The sequence below is a fragment of the Colletotrichum orchidophilum genome (assembly GCF_001831195.1).
Source record: "Colletotrichum orchidophilum strain IMI 309357 chromosome Unknown Scaffold_241.1, whole genome shotgun sequence".
Taxonomy (NCBI): Eukaryota; Fungi; Ascomycota; class Sordariomycetes; order Glomerellales; family Glomerellaceae; genus Colletotrichum; species Colletotrichum orchidophilum.
In genome coordinates this window covers 1-13938 of record NW_019173197.1, presented here as the reverse complement: position 1 = coordinate 13938, position 13938 = coordinate 1, and the positions used below count along the sequence as shown (strand labels likewise).

General features: G+C 54.2%; 4 protein-coding genes across 4 annotated transcripts; 1 reads left to right on the top strand and 3 right to left on the bottom strand.

Moving 5' to 3' along the window:
- Window positions 1–1206: 1206 nt before the first annotated feature.
- Window positions 1207–3563, top strand: CORC01_14123 (uncharacterized protein; the record flags this gene model as incomplete). The annotated part of the gene is made up of 8 exons (XM_022625734.1): window positions 1207–1349; window positions 1412–2018; window positions 2089–2155; window positions 2220–2487; window positions 2553–2652; window positions 2732–2841; window positions 2904–3162; window positions 3228–3563. 8 exons carry the CDS (start codon window positions 1207–1209, stop codon window positions 3561–3563), a joined length of 1890 nt encoding a protein of 629 aa, XP_022467753.1.
- A 137-nt stretch (window positions 3564–3700) lies between these two features.
- On the bottom strand, window positions 3701–6214 carry CORC01_14122 (FAD dependent oxidoreductase; the record flags this gene model as incomplete). The annotated part of the gene is made up of 1 exon (XM_022625733.1): window positions 3701–6214. One exon carries the CDS (start codon window positions 6212–6214, stop codon window positions 3701–3703), a length of 2514 nt encoding a protein of 837 aa, XP_022467752.1.
- A 2706-nt stretch (window positions 6215–8920) lies between these two features.
- CORC01_14121 (uncharacterized protein) lies at window positions 8921–11200 on the bottom strand (the record flags this gene model as incomplete). The annotated part of the gene is made up of 3 exons (XM_022625732.1): window positions 8921–9502; window positions 9566–10470; window positions 10531–11200. The coding sequence occupies 3 exons, from the start codon at window positions 11198–11200 to the stop codon at window positions 8921–8923; spliced, it is 2157 nt and encodes a 718-aa protein (XP_022467751.1).
- Window positions 11201–12414: 1214 nt separating this feature from the next.
- On the bottom strand, window positions 12415–13919 carry CORC01_14120 (FAD dependent oxidoreductase; the record flags this gene model as incomplete). The annotated part of the gene is made up of 3 exons (XM_022625731.1): window positions 12415–12679; window positions 12745–12988; window positions 13091–13919. The coding sequence occupies 3 exons, from the start codon at window positions 13917–13919 to the stop codon at window positions 12415–12417; spliced, it is 1338 nt and encodes a 445-aa protein (XP_022467750.1).
- Window positions 13920–13938: the final 19 nt, after the last annotated feature.

Genomic DNA, 13938 nt, shown 5'->3' with positions numbered 1-13938 from the left:
TCGTTTGGATTGCTTCAAGTGACCAGTTTGCATGTCAGCCCCCTTGTGTACCACACCAAAAGCCTTTGTGGTGTGATGACCAGGCTCAATGGCGAGCAGGCATATTCGTATCGGGAATCAAAGCCTGTGTGTCGCTTTCCGTGATTGTACTCGGAGCTCGAGTGAGGAAACTAGTTCGGTAAGTTGGCTCGCATTATTACTGGACCTCGTTTGAATCTATATTGCAAAGTTTAGGACATAGCCTAGCTCATATATATAAGTACCTAACAAGGCCAACAAATGATGCGACAGGGACAAAAGAACTGCCACCACGCTGCGATTGCCGACATCAACCTGAAAAAAACCCTTGGGAATGAACAAGGGAACAGGAAAAACCGCGGATGCAAGCCCCCTCGAAAGGACCTGGAAATGCAACCAAGCCTGCAGAATCCACGGAGTGTCGATTCAGCCAAGCCTGAATTTAAAGCCACAATTTCCAAGAAAAGGAGGGTGGCTTGTAGCCTGCTTCAAATACTTCGTCAGACGACACACCGTGATAGAAATAAATCAGGCAAAACTGCGTTGTGAGGCCTCCAGGATTTCATCTGATTGCCGGTAAATTGTAATGACTGGGCACCAAACAAAAAGATCATACAAGATGTGAAATTCAGCCGTGATGATTTCGTGTTTACTTGAGAGTCTTTGCAGCGATGACCTTGAGAAGCTTCATGATTAGTCTAAAAACGATTCGGGTCTGTCCCCGTATGATACCATGGCTTTGCTCTTTTCAACTCGTACATATCTCTCTTCCCTTGTAGGGGCGCATCCATAGATTATAGCTGCATAGGCAAGGCGCGCAACATTGGCCAGACCATACGACCATGCGAAGCACAAGATACAAAAAAGGCCTCGTCTAGTAGAGGCAGCCCAAGTTGATGCTTGGGTAGGTGTGCAAGAGATGAAGCGGTGGTCAGCTTAACATGTAGGCACCCGCCCCCAACAGTTATCTTCAGCACAGCCTGCCTTGGCCGACATATCGGCTCTCTTTACACGAATCGGCAGGCTGCCAAAGGTTCTTCATTATTCTGACCTCTCTGCAATAAAAGACAGCGAAATTCCCCCGCGTTGCCAGCCTTGAATGTAAACCATTGGACATCAACTTGCATCCAGTTCCTTCAGTTGTACACACCTGCTTCCAGTATTCCGCCAAACTTGACGCCATACCTAATGATGGGACACTCGACCGGTATCGAGGTGAGCATCCTGCTTGATTCAGCCCATTCAATACTAATCCCCAAGAATCAGAGAGAAGCTTCAAGCAGTGACGAAAATGATGACCTCCTGGTCATTGGCATTGACTTTGGAACGACGTTTGCAACCCCCCCCGCCCAACTAGTCTTCTTCGGACATGTACTGACGAGGGCACGCTTAGTTTTTCGGGAGTAGCTTGGACTACCAGCGAGGAATTCAAGAAAGGTGACATCAACACAATCGTCAGCTGGCCTGGTACAGGGTTTGAAGAGGGCAAAGCACCAACAGAGCTTTACTATGACGGCGACACCATGAAGTGGGGTTACAGTGTTCCGGCAGAAGCCGACCCCATCCGCTGGTTCAAGCTTCTCCTTCTCAAAGACGAAGACCTCGGCCCAGAACTTTGCTCCTCCGAGTTCATCATCCGCGCCAAGAAGATGTTGCGAAGCTTGAAGAAGAATGCCATTGATCTGGTCGCTGATTACCTGGGCGCGTTGTTCAAATATGTGATTCAGACGATTAACAAGTCCAGGGGCAAGGAAGTCGTTGACGCCATGAGACTACACGTTGTCATCACCGTCCCGGCGATATGGAAGGGATATGCGAGGGAAGACATGATAACAGCTGCAAAGAGGGCAGGCATCCTCACAACTCGCGTGGCCGGCGAGACTACATTGACCCTAGCTCCTGAGCCTGAAGCCGCTGCTCTATCCACCCTGAGTGAGCGAGGCCGGAAGGTGAACAAGGGCGATGTGTACATCATCTGTGACGCCGGTGGTGGCACTGTGGTAGGTTTTGAGTTTCTTTTTTGTGTCCCCACAAATGGAGTCCATGGGATTACATTCTGACGGCCTCCAGGATCTCATCAGTTACCAAATCGAACAGAACAGCCCTATATCAATGCACGAGGCCGTCGAAGGAACAGGTACGTAACCCATTCGCTTTAGCCTTTGATGGCGAGACGAGGAGCTGACAAGATGCCTACACAGGCAGCCTGTGCGGTGGGATTTTCATAGACGAGGCTTTCGAACAAATGTGCAGCGATCGCTTGGGCCTCAAATGGAACCACCTGAGCAGGGCCGGGATCAAAAAGATTATGAAGAGCGAGTGGGAGGCTGCCATTAAGCCACAATTTGCGCCCGGTCTGTCTCACAAAGAATACATTGTGGAGATTCCAGCCGAAGCTTTCCGCAACTCGGAACTCGATGATTCCAGCAGAGAGCCCATTATCAGAAATGGAAAAATCCACTTCAAAGAGTTTGTGATTTTGGTTCTGGCATTTGGAGTATCCACAAAGTAGATCCAACTAACGTCATGGACAGATCTCACATTCAGGATGCCTTTACGGAATCCTTCACCGGTATTGACCAGCTTCTCGAAAAGCAAATGAAGATGGCGGCAAGTTCAAAGTTGAGAATCAACGTAAGCTGAGTAGCTATGAAAATGTACACATCTGTTGCGAAGAGTCCAAGGGAACTAACACGTCTCTTTTTCCTTTTAGGGAATCATCCTTGTCGGCGGATTAGGTGCTAGTCCGTATCTCTACGAGCATCTGAGTAAGAAACACGCTCCGGCAGGAATATCCATATTGCAGTCGAGAGGCATGCAACCGTGAGTAATACTCCATGTGTAACGCAAGAAATAGGGATTCAAAAAGCTAACATCATACAAAGCCGAACGGCCATTTGCCGCGGCGCAGTTCACAAAGGGTTCCTAGACGGTAGCCGGATTCAAGAACACGCCCTGATCAAGCATGACGGTTACCGGGTCAAGGCACCTATTCGTGTAACGTCGACAGTGTCGCGGTCGAGCTATGGAGTTCCGTACAGCGCCACATTTGACAGGAACCGACATATCCAAGATGACAAGGAGTATGACATGGACCTGGGAGTGTGGAGAGCCAGGAACCAAATAGATTGGTTTTTGAGAAGGGTGAGTTCATTCACACGCGTGGTGCTTGTAAGCTAGCTGATACTGACTTGGCTCCAATTTCAAAGGGCGACGACGTTTCGCAAAAGGATCCGGCCAAATTTTCGTATTTTGAGATTTTCAGAGAAGATTTCGGGGGGCATTTCTCTGTTGACATTTGGGCCTGCGATGAGATGGAGGTGCCGGTTCGACGTACGTTCCACGTCAACGACTTTTGCAAGATTGAATGCAAGCTCGACATTCCGTTCTCGAGTCTTCCCGATATCAAAACCATTGATGGGACGATGGCAAAGAAGATGACCTACGAGGTAGAAATGATTCCTTCGGGAGCTTCCATGGAATTCGCCGTCTATATTGACGAGAAGAAACAAGGTAGCCACAACGTCAGGGTCCGGTTTCAATGATACGAGTTGATTCTTTTTCGACTTCCTTGGTGGTTGCATGCACCACATGTTCTGTATGTTCCTGTAGAATAGACTGTTCATTTACTTCATTATCATGTAAAGTACTCATAAAACAAACCAAGCGCCTGCTCAACGAATTACAACTTTGACCTAATCGCAACCCGCTTCCGTGATGAAGTCGCCGTCGCCTCACCCCCTGGCGCTTTACGCAGCGGTTCTGCTGTCACAGTCGCCTCAATCCTCTTTCCAAAGTACTCAATCTCAACGACGTCGCCCTCCTTGACACTGCTGGGCAGATAGGTGTAGGCAATGGGCTTTCCGATAGTGTAGCCAAACGCAGCATTCGTGACGTAACCGACGGCCTTGCCACCAAGGAACACGGGCTCCTTTCCGAGAACCACGGAACTCCCGTCGTTGACTGTGAGGCAACGGAGGCGCTTGGCGACGTTTGTCTTTGCGAGTCGCTTGATGGCGGCATGGCCAACGTAACCTTGCTTGCTGGCATCGACGGCGAAATCAAGACCGGCCTCGAAGGGGTTGTGCTCGCTAGTCACGTCGGCGCCATACGTCCTGAATCCCGTCTCGAGGCGCAGGGCACTAAACGCGCTGCGACCTGCGGCGATGACTCCATAAGGCTGGCCCGCCTGCCAGAGAGTGTCCCACAAGCGCAGGCCGTTTTCGGCACTGGTGTAAATCTCCCAGCCAGGTTCGCCGACGAATGACAGGCTCACGACGGTGACAGGTAGACCGGCAATGATGGCTGACCTGACGTGAGAATGAGGCATGTCCTTGATATTGTCCGAGCTGATACCGGCAACGATATCGGCGGCGCGGGGTCCCCAGAGACCGATGCCACTCGTTCCTCCAGTGGTCTCGCGAACCTGGACAAACTGCGCTGGTGATGTCTTGACCTGGAGGCGAGCTTCTCGCTCCAAGTAAGCAAGATCGACGGGGCCGTTGACGGCAAGCTGGAACAGGTCGTCACGGAGCCTCGCCACGAAGATATCGCTGAGCACGCCGCCTTCCTCGTCGAGAAGAAGGGTAAACGTGACACTGCCCGGCTTCTTATCGACGTTGCTCGTAGTCAGCCGCTGAAGAAGCCTGGCTGATCCGGGACCGGCCACTTCTAACCGGCGAATGGGCGTGAGGTCATACATTGCCGCCGCCGTCCGCGTCTTCCACGCCTCCGCGGCAGCAATGTCGGAGTAATACCTCGCAGACCACGCATCGCGCTTCTTGGGCTTCCACGCAGCGGGCAACTGGCTGACGAGCCCCGCGTTGGCCTCGAACCACTGCGGACGCTCCCACCCGCCGGCCTCGAGGAAGTAGGCGCCGAGTTCCTTTTGGCGCGTGTGAAACGGGCTCACGCGGAGGTTGCGCGGTGACGTCCGCGGCTGGAGAGGGTGCAGGATATCGTAGACCTCGACAAAGTTCTGCGTCGAGACTTCCTTTACGTATTCGGGCGCCAGCTGGACCTGTTCGAAGCGCGCAATGTCGCACTCGCCGAGATCGACCTCGGACTTTCCGGTGGTGAGGAGCTGGGCTACCGCGCGCGCCACCCCGGCGGAGTGTGTGACCCAGACTGCCTCGGCGACGTAGAAGCCTTCCAGGTTGGGTGCTCGGCCGATCAGGGGACCGCCATCTGGCGTAAAGGACATGATGCCGTTGAAGCCATGCTCGATTTCGCTGTCGGCGAGCGCGGGGAGGAGCTTCTTGGTGAGCTCCCATGCCGGCTTGAAATCCTCGGGCGTGAAGTCGAGACGCGATGGCATGTTGTGCTCATCGACATGCTTGGGCGTCTCGCCGAGTGAGGCGGCGACCACGGGAAGGGGACGGTGGCCGTAGTAGCCAATGCCATACTGCTCGCCGTGCTCGCGATAGTAGAGATCCCGATCCTGGTGGCGGAGGATGGGGAGTTGCGCGCCATTCGCCTCGAGCTTCTTCCCCTCCTTCTTCTTCTGCGCCGGCACGGGGGCCGTCTTTGCGTATTGGTGACCGACGGGCAGCAGCGGAATCGGCAAGCCGATCATGGCGCCGACCTCGACGCCCCAGAAGCCGGCGCAGGAGAGGACGAGATCGGCGGGGATAGTACCGTCCTTGGTCTCGACGCCCGTGACGCGGCCCTCGCTCCGCGCGATGCCCGTGACCGGGGTGTGCTCACGATACCGGACGCCGGCTTTCCGGGTTCGCTCGATGAGAACCTGGACTGCGCGGGCGGCCAATGCCAGACCGTCGGTCGGGATGTGCAGGCCGCCGAGGACCACGTCTGTGCTGATGAGGGGGTAGATATCCTTGACCTCGTCGGCGGTGAGCAGACGGGCCCCGATGCCCCAGGAGGAGGCGTATCCGTGTTTCCGCTTAAGTTCCTCGAGCCTCTCTGGTGTTTCTGCCACTTCGAGGCCACCGACCTGGTTGAAGCAATCTATGGAGAGCAGCTTCTGCACCGTGTATTTGGCAAAGGCGCTCATGGTCTTGGAACCGGTGGTCTGGAACACGAGACCGGGGGCGTGGGATGTTGAGCCGCCCGGCATTGCCAGCGGCCCCTGCTCGACCACGGTGATGTTGGACCACCCCCGCGAGACCAGCTCGTCGGCGATGTTGGTACCGACGATGCCGGCCCCGATGATGACGACGCGCTGTGAGGGATCCATGATGTGTGTGTGAGAGAGTGTTAACCCTTTCTCTCGTGACAAGAAAAAGGATCTAATAATAAAGATGTATCACGGGTCTGAAGAAACTCTCCTGTCGACAGCCTCCAGAGTTGATGGCATCGCGCCCAGTTGCAACACGGCTTATAAGTCACCCATGACCGTCTGCGATACCCCGATTCAGTCTAGCACCATCGTCCGTGTGGAGAACTTGGAGAACGGACAAGGAGCTTTGCTATAGATAGCAGCAACGCAGAGGTGGCCCGGCGACTCCAAGGCGGCGGTCACCTGATCGGTTTCTTGAAGCCGATGCCGTCCGTGTTGGCCAACGCGCGTGGCCCCCCCCCCCAAAGGAACATGACCCAAACACGCACACCTCCATGGTTTATCAACACCACGCCTTGCAAAGGCTTATCGCCACATGGCCTTACTTGTGCTTGATTCGGTCATGATATGGTCACCTTTGCAACCAGAGAGAGAGAGTTGAGAGATAGCGGGCGCAAGAAGCTTGCTGCGCTTGCCCCTTGGAACTCGTACTCTCTCGCCAACATTCGGCTTTGGTTTGCAATGCCAACCCCCCCGGGTTGGACGAGCGAGGCCGGCTCACATCAGCCGGGGAGGGGGTGGTTTGCTCTGCGCGCTCTGCTCCGAACTCGGCCTTTGCGCCGGTGCCCTTTCCCCCCGCCACCATTGTTGAACCTTGGGGCGTCTGGTCTTATCAGGGTCATTGTGATCGTGATCTGCCCGATGCTCTGGATGGATCACCGCGAGAGCGATAACGCTTACAAAAGTAGGAAGGACGATGAGTGTTTGACGTGCCATCCACTGTTGGGCATCAACCGGTTTGCGTCCACGGTACTTGACGTTGTTGGACACCAACACCTGTCTGCATCGCTTGCCAACATGACACGATGCATGCTGGGATAGTCTGCGCTTTTTCTTTTCACCGCGGTCACTGGTCATCGGTGTGATCCAACGTGCAGTTGACAATCCTGACGCGCAAAGCAACTCATCTCTCGGGATGCGTTTCTCGTGCTTTGTTTCCAGTGGCGATAACCACCACCCGTTCAAGACAGGACCCCGTTCATCTAATTCCCGACTGACGCGATACGAGAGTCTGTTATAAGTGTCGGTGAGGTCGGGCCTAACGGCAGCTGGAGATTCGTCCGAAGAGTCGACAATCCCACGCACCACCATTTTCAGCGCCTTAGTTTCCACCGGCCAGACTCTTTGTCGAAACGAGCCAAAACACGAGGGTAAGCCTTTCGGGGACCCCAACATCCGCGACTCGGGAGGGCGGAAACCTTCCATCCAGTCATCGTGACCCTCAAGACCTTGTCAAACACCGTGTCGTTCGCATGTGGTTATCAGCAACACCCGATTCGCATTCGAGGGCATTACCTTGTTGTTGGCCCGCCGCACTTGGCCTTACGGATCGTGCGTTGGCAAGGAATAATTCGGCGGGGGAGGGATGTTAAGAGTGTCCCGCCCTCTTGAGTCATGTCACTGCGGCTCATACGCGATTTGGAGATAACAGCTGAGCAGATCAACACGTCTGCCCTTGTTATCGTCCAGAGTCAGTTGTTTGCGCTCCTGGGAAGATCATCATTGATTCTTTGGCGCCCTTGGCAACTACCAATGTGAGTAATTTGTGACAGATTTGCAACGGCCAAAGAGTAGTAGGTGGTCAAGGGCTCCCACGGTACAGGGAGCGATGGAGAAACACCCAAACGAGCACCACCATCTCAGAAACGGCAAGGCCCCAGATGCTACTGTGCGTCAAAACCGGTCTGGCTCAGGACCCTGATTCTTGGCATGCGTGGCAGAGACAAGGCTAGGCGCTGGAGGGAGGTGAGAACTGAGAAGACAGCCGATGAAGGGAGACGAACACCTCTCTATTCCCTTCCTGTCCAATGACGGGTCAGACGGGCGGCGCACACCACTTGGGGAAACCAGCCCAGCCGAGTGTGTGTCCTGTCTCCGCGGACCCAGCTCGTAATTATGTAAAGGTTGGCTCGGTTGTTGGAGTCAAGAAGACAAGGCCCATCGAGGAGTCTAGAACGATCTTGGTCAGACAATGACATGACCCCATCACTCGGAAGCCCTTTTTCTCAACCGCTCTGCAACCCCAGCGCTCCAGGCTACCCGGCCACCCCCGATTTGCTTTTCATGAAAAAACGCCCGTCTTAAAAGCGACAGCTTGATCCCTGCCTCTTCCCCCGCATGATCCACCGCATTCACCAAGAAAGCGCCGTTGCAAGTCCGCACGCCGCCTGGCGTCGCGTGTGCATGGGCTGGGGGCTGGGTTTTTTTTCGCCTCGGTGAGTTACCCGGTTCGCATTACCTAAGAATTATCCCATCGTGGCTTCGTGCTTTGGCGTTTTGATGTCCTCGTGTCACCGTGCTCACCGTGTCATCGTGTCCGTCTGATGAAAAGGTTCCGATGGTAAACACTACACGCGAGCCAATGACTCGGGCAAATTGTGGCACGTTTCACTGCGGCGTGGGAATTAAAACAAGGATGTGAAAAGAATGAACACGGCACGACACTACGATACTACTCAGAGGGCTCTGTCATGGCACCTCGTTTTCGTGGGTGAGAACACGAGAGACAGCCTTACCAAAAGATGCAGGCAAGTCAACGAGAAGATCTACACATGCTCACCGCTGGACAGAAAGCGACATGATGTAGTGAAAGAACGCCCATTGCTAGAGTTGATTAAACATGATGTTGTTAAAGTTTTCCCCCTCCCACCACGCATTCCCCGGTTCCGACTGCGGGTAGCTCATATCCCCCATGCCCACGAGCTGCGACGGGTCCGCATACAGCCACGGCGTGGTGTTGAAGGTCAAACTATCAATCTGCTCGACAGTCGGCGGGTCAAACACGGCGGCCCGTGACGCCGACGCCGACGACGAAGATGATGTAGATGTGGATGTGGATGTGGATGTCGAGTTGGCCTGGTTCGACGAAACGTTGTGCGTCCTCTTATAGTTCGACGTCGGCGCCTCTTGCCCGCCGTCGGCAATATTGATTGTGATCTCTGGAGAGGTGGCCACAATGATTTCGAGAGTCGAGCTGTCGCTCGTATCAACGGGTGGTACCACGGGTGTGAGCGATGCGTCCAGGAGGCCGGCGGTCGGGATCTCCTGCGAGTCGGTCGTGGAGTTGAACTGCAGAATCTCCCACATCAAGGGGACGCTGAGGTAGATTTTGGACGGCATCCAGTCTTCCACGTCCATGTTCTCGCTCCCCGCAGCAATGCGTGTCATCCTGTCGAGGTTGCGGTCCTGGATGCTCTGGTCAACATACAGCACTTAAGATATCCATGGCCAAGGTAAGGTCAGACGTACCAATGCGCCACACGCTGCGGAACATGGGATGAAGCTCTTGAGGAACCTCCTGCACTTTGCAAAGTCCGTGTTGGACTTGTGCTTCAATCTCGCCGCCGCGGCACAGCAGTAGTAGAGATGCACCGTCGCCGCAATCGCAGCAACGTGCCCAAAGAAAGGGTCCACCAGCGGCACCTGCTTGTCGACAACCATGTCAATCATCCGGACGATCCAAGTGGCATGGAGCAGAGCCTGCTCGGACGACCGCCTCCAGAACGTATTGGGGATCCCGAGGTTCGGGTTGTGCTGGGCTCCGACTATGTAGAGAAACGGATGGTTCAGGACGGTGGGTATCGCGTGGTACGTGAATTGCTCCTTCAGCCATGGCGCCCAGTAGTCCCGGTTCACCTTGACTTCGTCGATTTTCCGCTCGTAAAACTTGACCGAGTCGTAACGGTGGCACATGGGGATCCTGTTCTCCGTCTCCATGAAATCGGAGAGCACCTTGGCGTAGGTCGAGTCGTGCCGCCATGGTTCCTTGAGGATATTGCGCGAGCAATCCGACACGTACTTCCTGACCTGGCTCCAGACCCATCCCAGACAGACGCTCGTGTTCCAGATGCCGGTTTCGCCCGGTGTCGAGGTTCCGAGGTCATCTCGAGGTAGCGGCGGCGCCTTGCACGAGTCCTGCTCCGGCTGGTTTCCGTTTGATGGGAGCGTAGGCCGACGCACGTGGTTGGGAAAACTCAACAGTCCGTCCTGGCGGCCGTAGGACTGCTCCAGTAACTGAAGACTCCAAAAAAGCCTCTTCTTCCGGTCCGTTGTTGAATCATCCACCGCATAAACAGATTCCATGTCCAGCATGGCTGATCGGCACAGCTGGAGTGAAAGGCCAAGGTGGAATTGGCCCAGGTGAACGTTGCCGTCTGTACGATCAGTTTCCCATCTCGATTCATGTCACGACGACGCGCTGCTCAAGTACTTACCTACGAAAGAGGCATACGAAAGAAGACATAAACTCTCTATTGTCGTAATGTCTACCGTGCCATTCGCGATGCGAAGCATGATGAGTGTCTTTGCATTGCTGCTGTAGAGCTGCATGTGATCGCGCTGCTCTGAAAACCGCGACGTCAGCGCGAGAATGCTGCTCGCGAGCTCCTCGGGCAACGAATCGTAGTCGCCGACTTCGTCTCTCTCAAAACACCATATCGGCTGTCGGTGGCAGTACTTGAAGTAGAGGTTAATGCCCGTCGCCATCTCGTCTGGGTCAAAGACGACGGAAGAATTGCTGTTGTCGGTCGTCGGGTAGTCCTGCCGGTTCCTCCGAGACGGCGGCGTCGACGAGAATGACTTTTCCGACGCATCGGTAACTTCTTCATACGTTGCCTGTCGTTGAGTTTGTGTTTGTGTAGGTCCTTGACGCGCGTGGTGGTTCGGTCTAAGAACCCGGTCAGATGGTCTGAACGAAGCATGGTTCGCGTGCGGTGTCGTATTACAAGCCCCCTCCACTGAGGAGGAGATCCAGTTTCTCTTCCAAAGTTTGCAGTCTCTCATCCTATCGGTGGTAAGGCGTCTGATTTCAGTGAGGGCGAGAGTGTTTGTAGCGTGCGTACCGATCTTCCGCTTTGCGAAGCCCTCACCGCAGGGTAAGAACATGACTGGGACAGCCGGACGCAACTCGAGCACGCCGGCTTCTCACCCGGGCATCGCGTCTTTTTTCTCCTGTGCGGCGCAAACCACAATAAAAAGTCAGCGTACAGACGCCCTCCAACACGATAAGAAACATGTCTGCATGGGCAAAAGTGGCAGACCTGCAAGTGAGGCAGGCATGATGTGAGCGTCTTCTCCCCCTCAAGCTGGCCGAACTGATGGAACCCTCCTCTGGCGGCATGACATTGGCGAATCTCACGGGCCCTGGGGCAGAAGACACGAGCGTCACTGCAAAGAGGATCCGGAAGCGTAGGTGCCTCCACTAAATACTTACGAAATTATAAACACCCCCCTTGTCACGAACCCCGCACCGTACGGACTAAACCGATGGAGGGGGGCCCCGTCACCGTGCATTCCCCTCTTAGTCTAACCCCCCAAGGTAAGACAACCCCTTCGATAAGGGACGGAAAGTGTAAACAGTGGGAGTCGGAGGAGATAAGAAGCCCCGACTTAAGACTATATCCTTGTCACGTGAACTGTCTAGTGTCTACTGAAGAACTCGCTGACATTTCGGGAAGCCGACCTTCCGAGATCGACAACGCATCGTGATCTTCAACGTCCGCCTCGAAGCCACCAAGGTGTTAGCAATAGGCCGACTATATCCATCAGCAACTTCTGTTCAAAGCAGTCAATTCATAAAGTAAGCCGAGCATTCATATCGAATCGAGGTGTCCATCCTCGGATAGTTGGTTGGCCGGCGTGGACAGTGTGTGAGAATTGGCTGTAGTTGGTACCTGTACTATACAGCTGAGCTCAAAGTTCATAACGGGATTCCCACGGCTGACTATTGGCCAAGTACCTGACAGCGGGGAAAATAACATCTCCGACTTCGGGAAGAAAAAAAAGAAATCCGGGGTGACTTACTGCGCGGAGTATTCTGGTAGCTCGTCAGCTTGCTCATCAGCAATGCAATACATCTGATAGGTTGTCACTGCTTCAGCCACGACAACTTGTCCGCGGCATACAACGATTGTACCTAAACTGAGGTAAGAACCCATTTGTCATGAATCATCGTGCCGTCGACCCCGTGTGCACACGGTGAAGAGTGAAAACAAGTGACCTGTCATAAATCTTGGATTATCAAAACAACTCCACTAAGCATGTATATACGCCATTGATCTATGCCGATGCAATTACATGTAACCCAACTCCCTCGCATATCACAACCTCGCTACCGGATCCACAAGGTCGCTTAACTCAGAGTTGGGGTACTCTGGGTTCTGCAAATGATCCGGGCGCTCACGATCCCACGCCCACCTCGTCTTCAGCTCTGGCGACAGTGAGTCTTCCAGCATCTGGATTACATACTTGCCGAGTACAGGGAAGAATTTGAAGCCGTGGAATGAGCCACACGTTGCGAGGTACAGACCCTTGGCCGCCGAGTGCGGAGAGATGATGAAATCTGAGCTGGTTGTGAAAGCGTCCCTACGCGCAGTCAGCACCTTGCTTCAGAAATTCAAATGTAGCAGTGTTAATAACAGGTTACTTACCAACAGATCCGGTGCTTGGTCATCTTCCAGTCTGCGCTCTTGGTCCCATACCACAGATTCCGCTGCTCAATGATATCCTCTTTGAGCTGGCGAGATACTTTCCACTGGCTGTAATCTTTTGCCGGTGGGGGTGCCGAGACGTGGCGACCAGGCAGGATTTCCTTGGTGTTTGAGAAGATTTTGGATCCCCACCACTTGAGTTCTCTGTCCTTTGTTGGCGGAATGCTTCCGATGAAAGGCTTGCCTGGGTTTTCATTGTGAGTTATTTTGCCCACCTAATCGCAATGCGGAAGGAGAAAAAGAAGACGCGTGGAGTTGTTGAACGAAATTAGGACGGAAAACCTACCATGTCCTGTGTAACCCTGGAAGCCGACTGGCATGTCGGCATACTTTTTGTACTCTTCTTCATCAAGCTCGGCCATGCCAGTGGTAATGCCAGCGGCCAGAATACGGTCACCAGCCCGGAGGTTGCTTAGACCGCTCTTTGCAGCGCTCAACTCTAGCAACTTTGGCGTGTACGCTCCCGTCGAGAGAATCGTGTGCTCAGCCGTCAAAATCTCGCCTGTTGTCGTCTTGATGCCCGTGCAGTTGCCACGCTGGTCAAACTCCAGAGACGCGGTTTCCGCCGTCACATACTTGACGCCTAATCGAACAGATTCGCGCGTGACGGCGCGTAAGCAGTCGCCAGCAGCCGCCCAGCCGCTTGCGCGGTTGACGAGCACCTCTTTGGCGCCAGAGTAGTCTGCGTCTTCAAAGAGCCCATTGTACAATTTACGGGCTTCTGCAATGGGCAAAGCAATAATGTCGTCTTTGCGGCCGAGCTTCTTGTGGTGGTCAATCACATTCTGTGCGTAGTCGCTTCGGCAGATCCAGTAGACTCCCGTCTGGTGGAAATAAGGCTGCCAGAGAGGGTCGTTTTTGAATATGTCTTGGGCCTCCAGGGCGAGCTGGCAGTAGGTAAAATCGTCGTAGTCGGCGCGGACCACCTTGTTCCAGTCCCATGAGGCGGCCACGCGCTCATCGGCGTCGTATGCATCCTTGTCGACTAGGGTCACGGATGCATCGGGGTACTTCTTGATAAGGTGATAGGCGGTAGACACACCAAACACGCCAGCGCCAACAATGAGATAGGAGGGTTTGCTCTGGTCCATTTTGTTGAAGAAGTAAAATGACATGGATTGGTAGGAAAAGGGG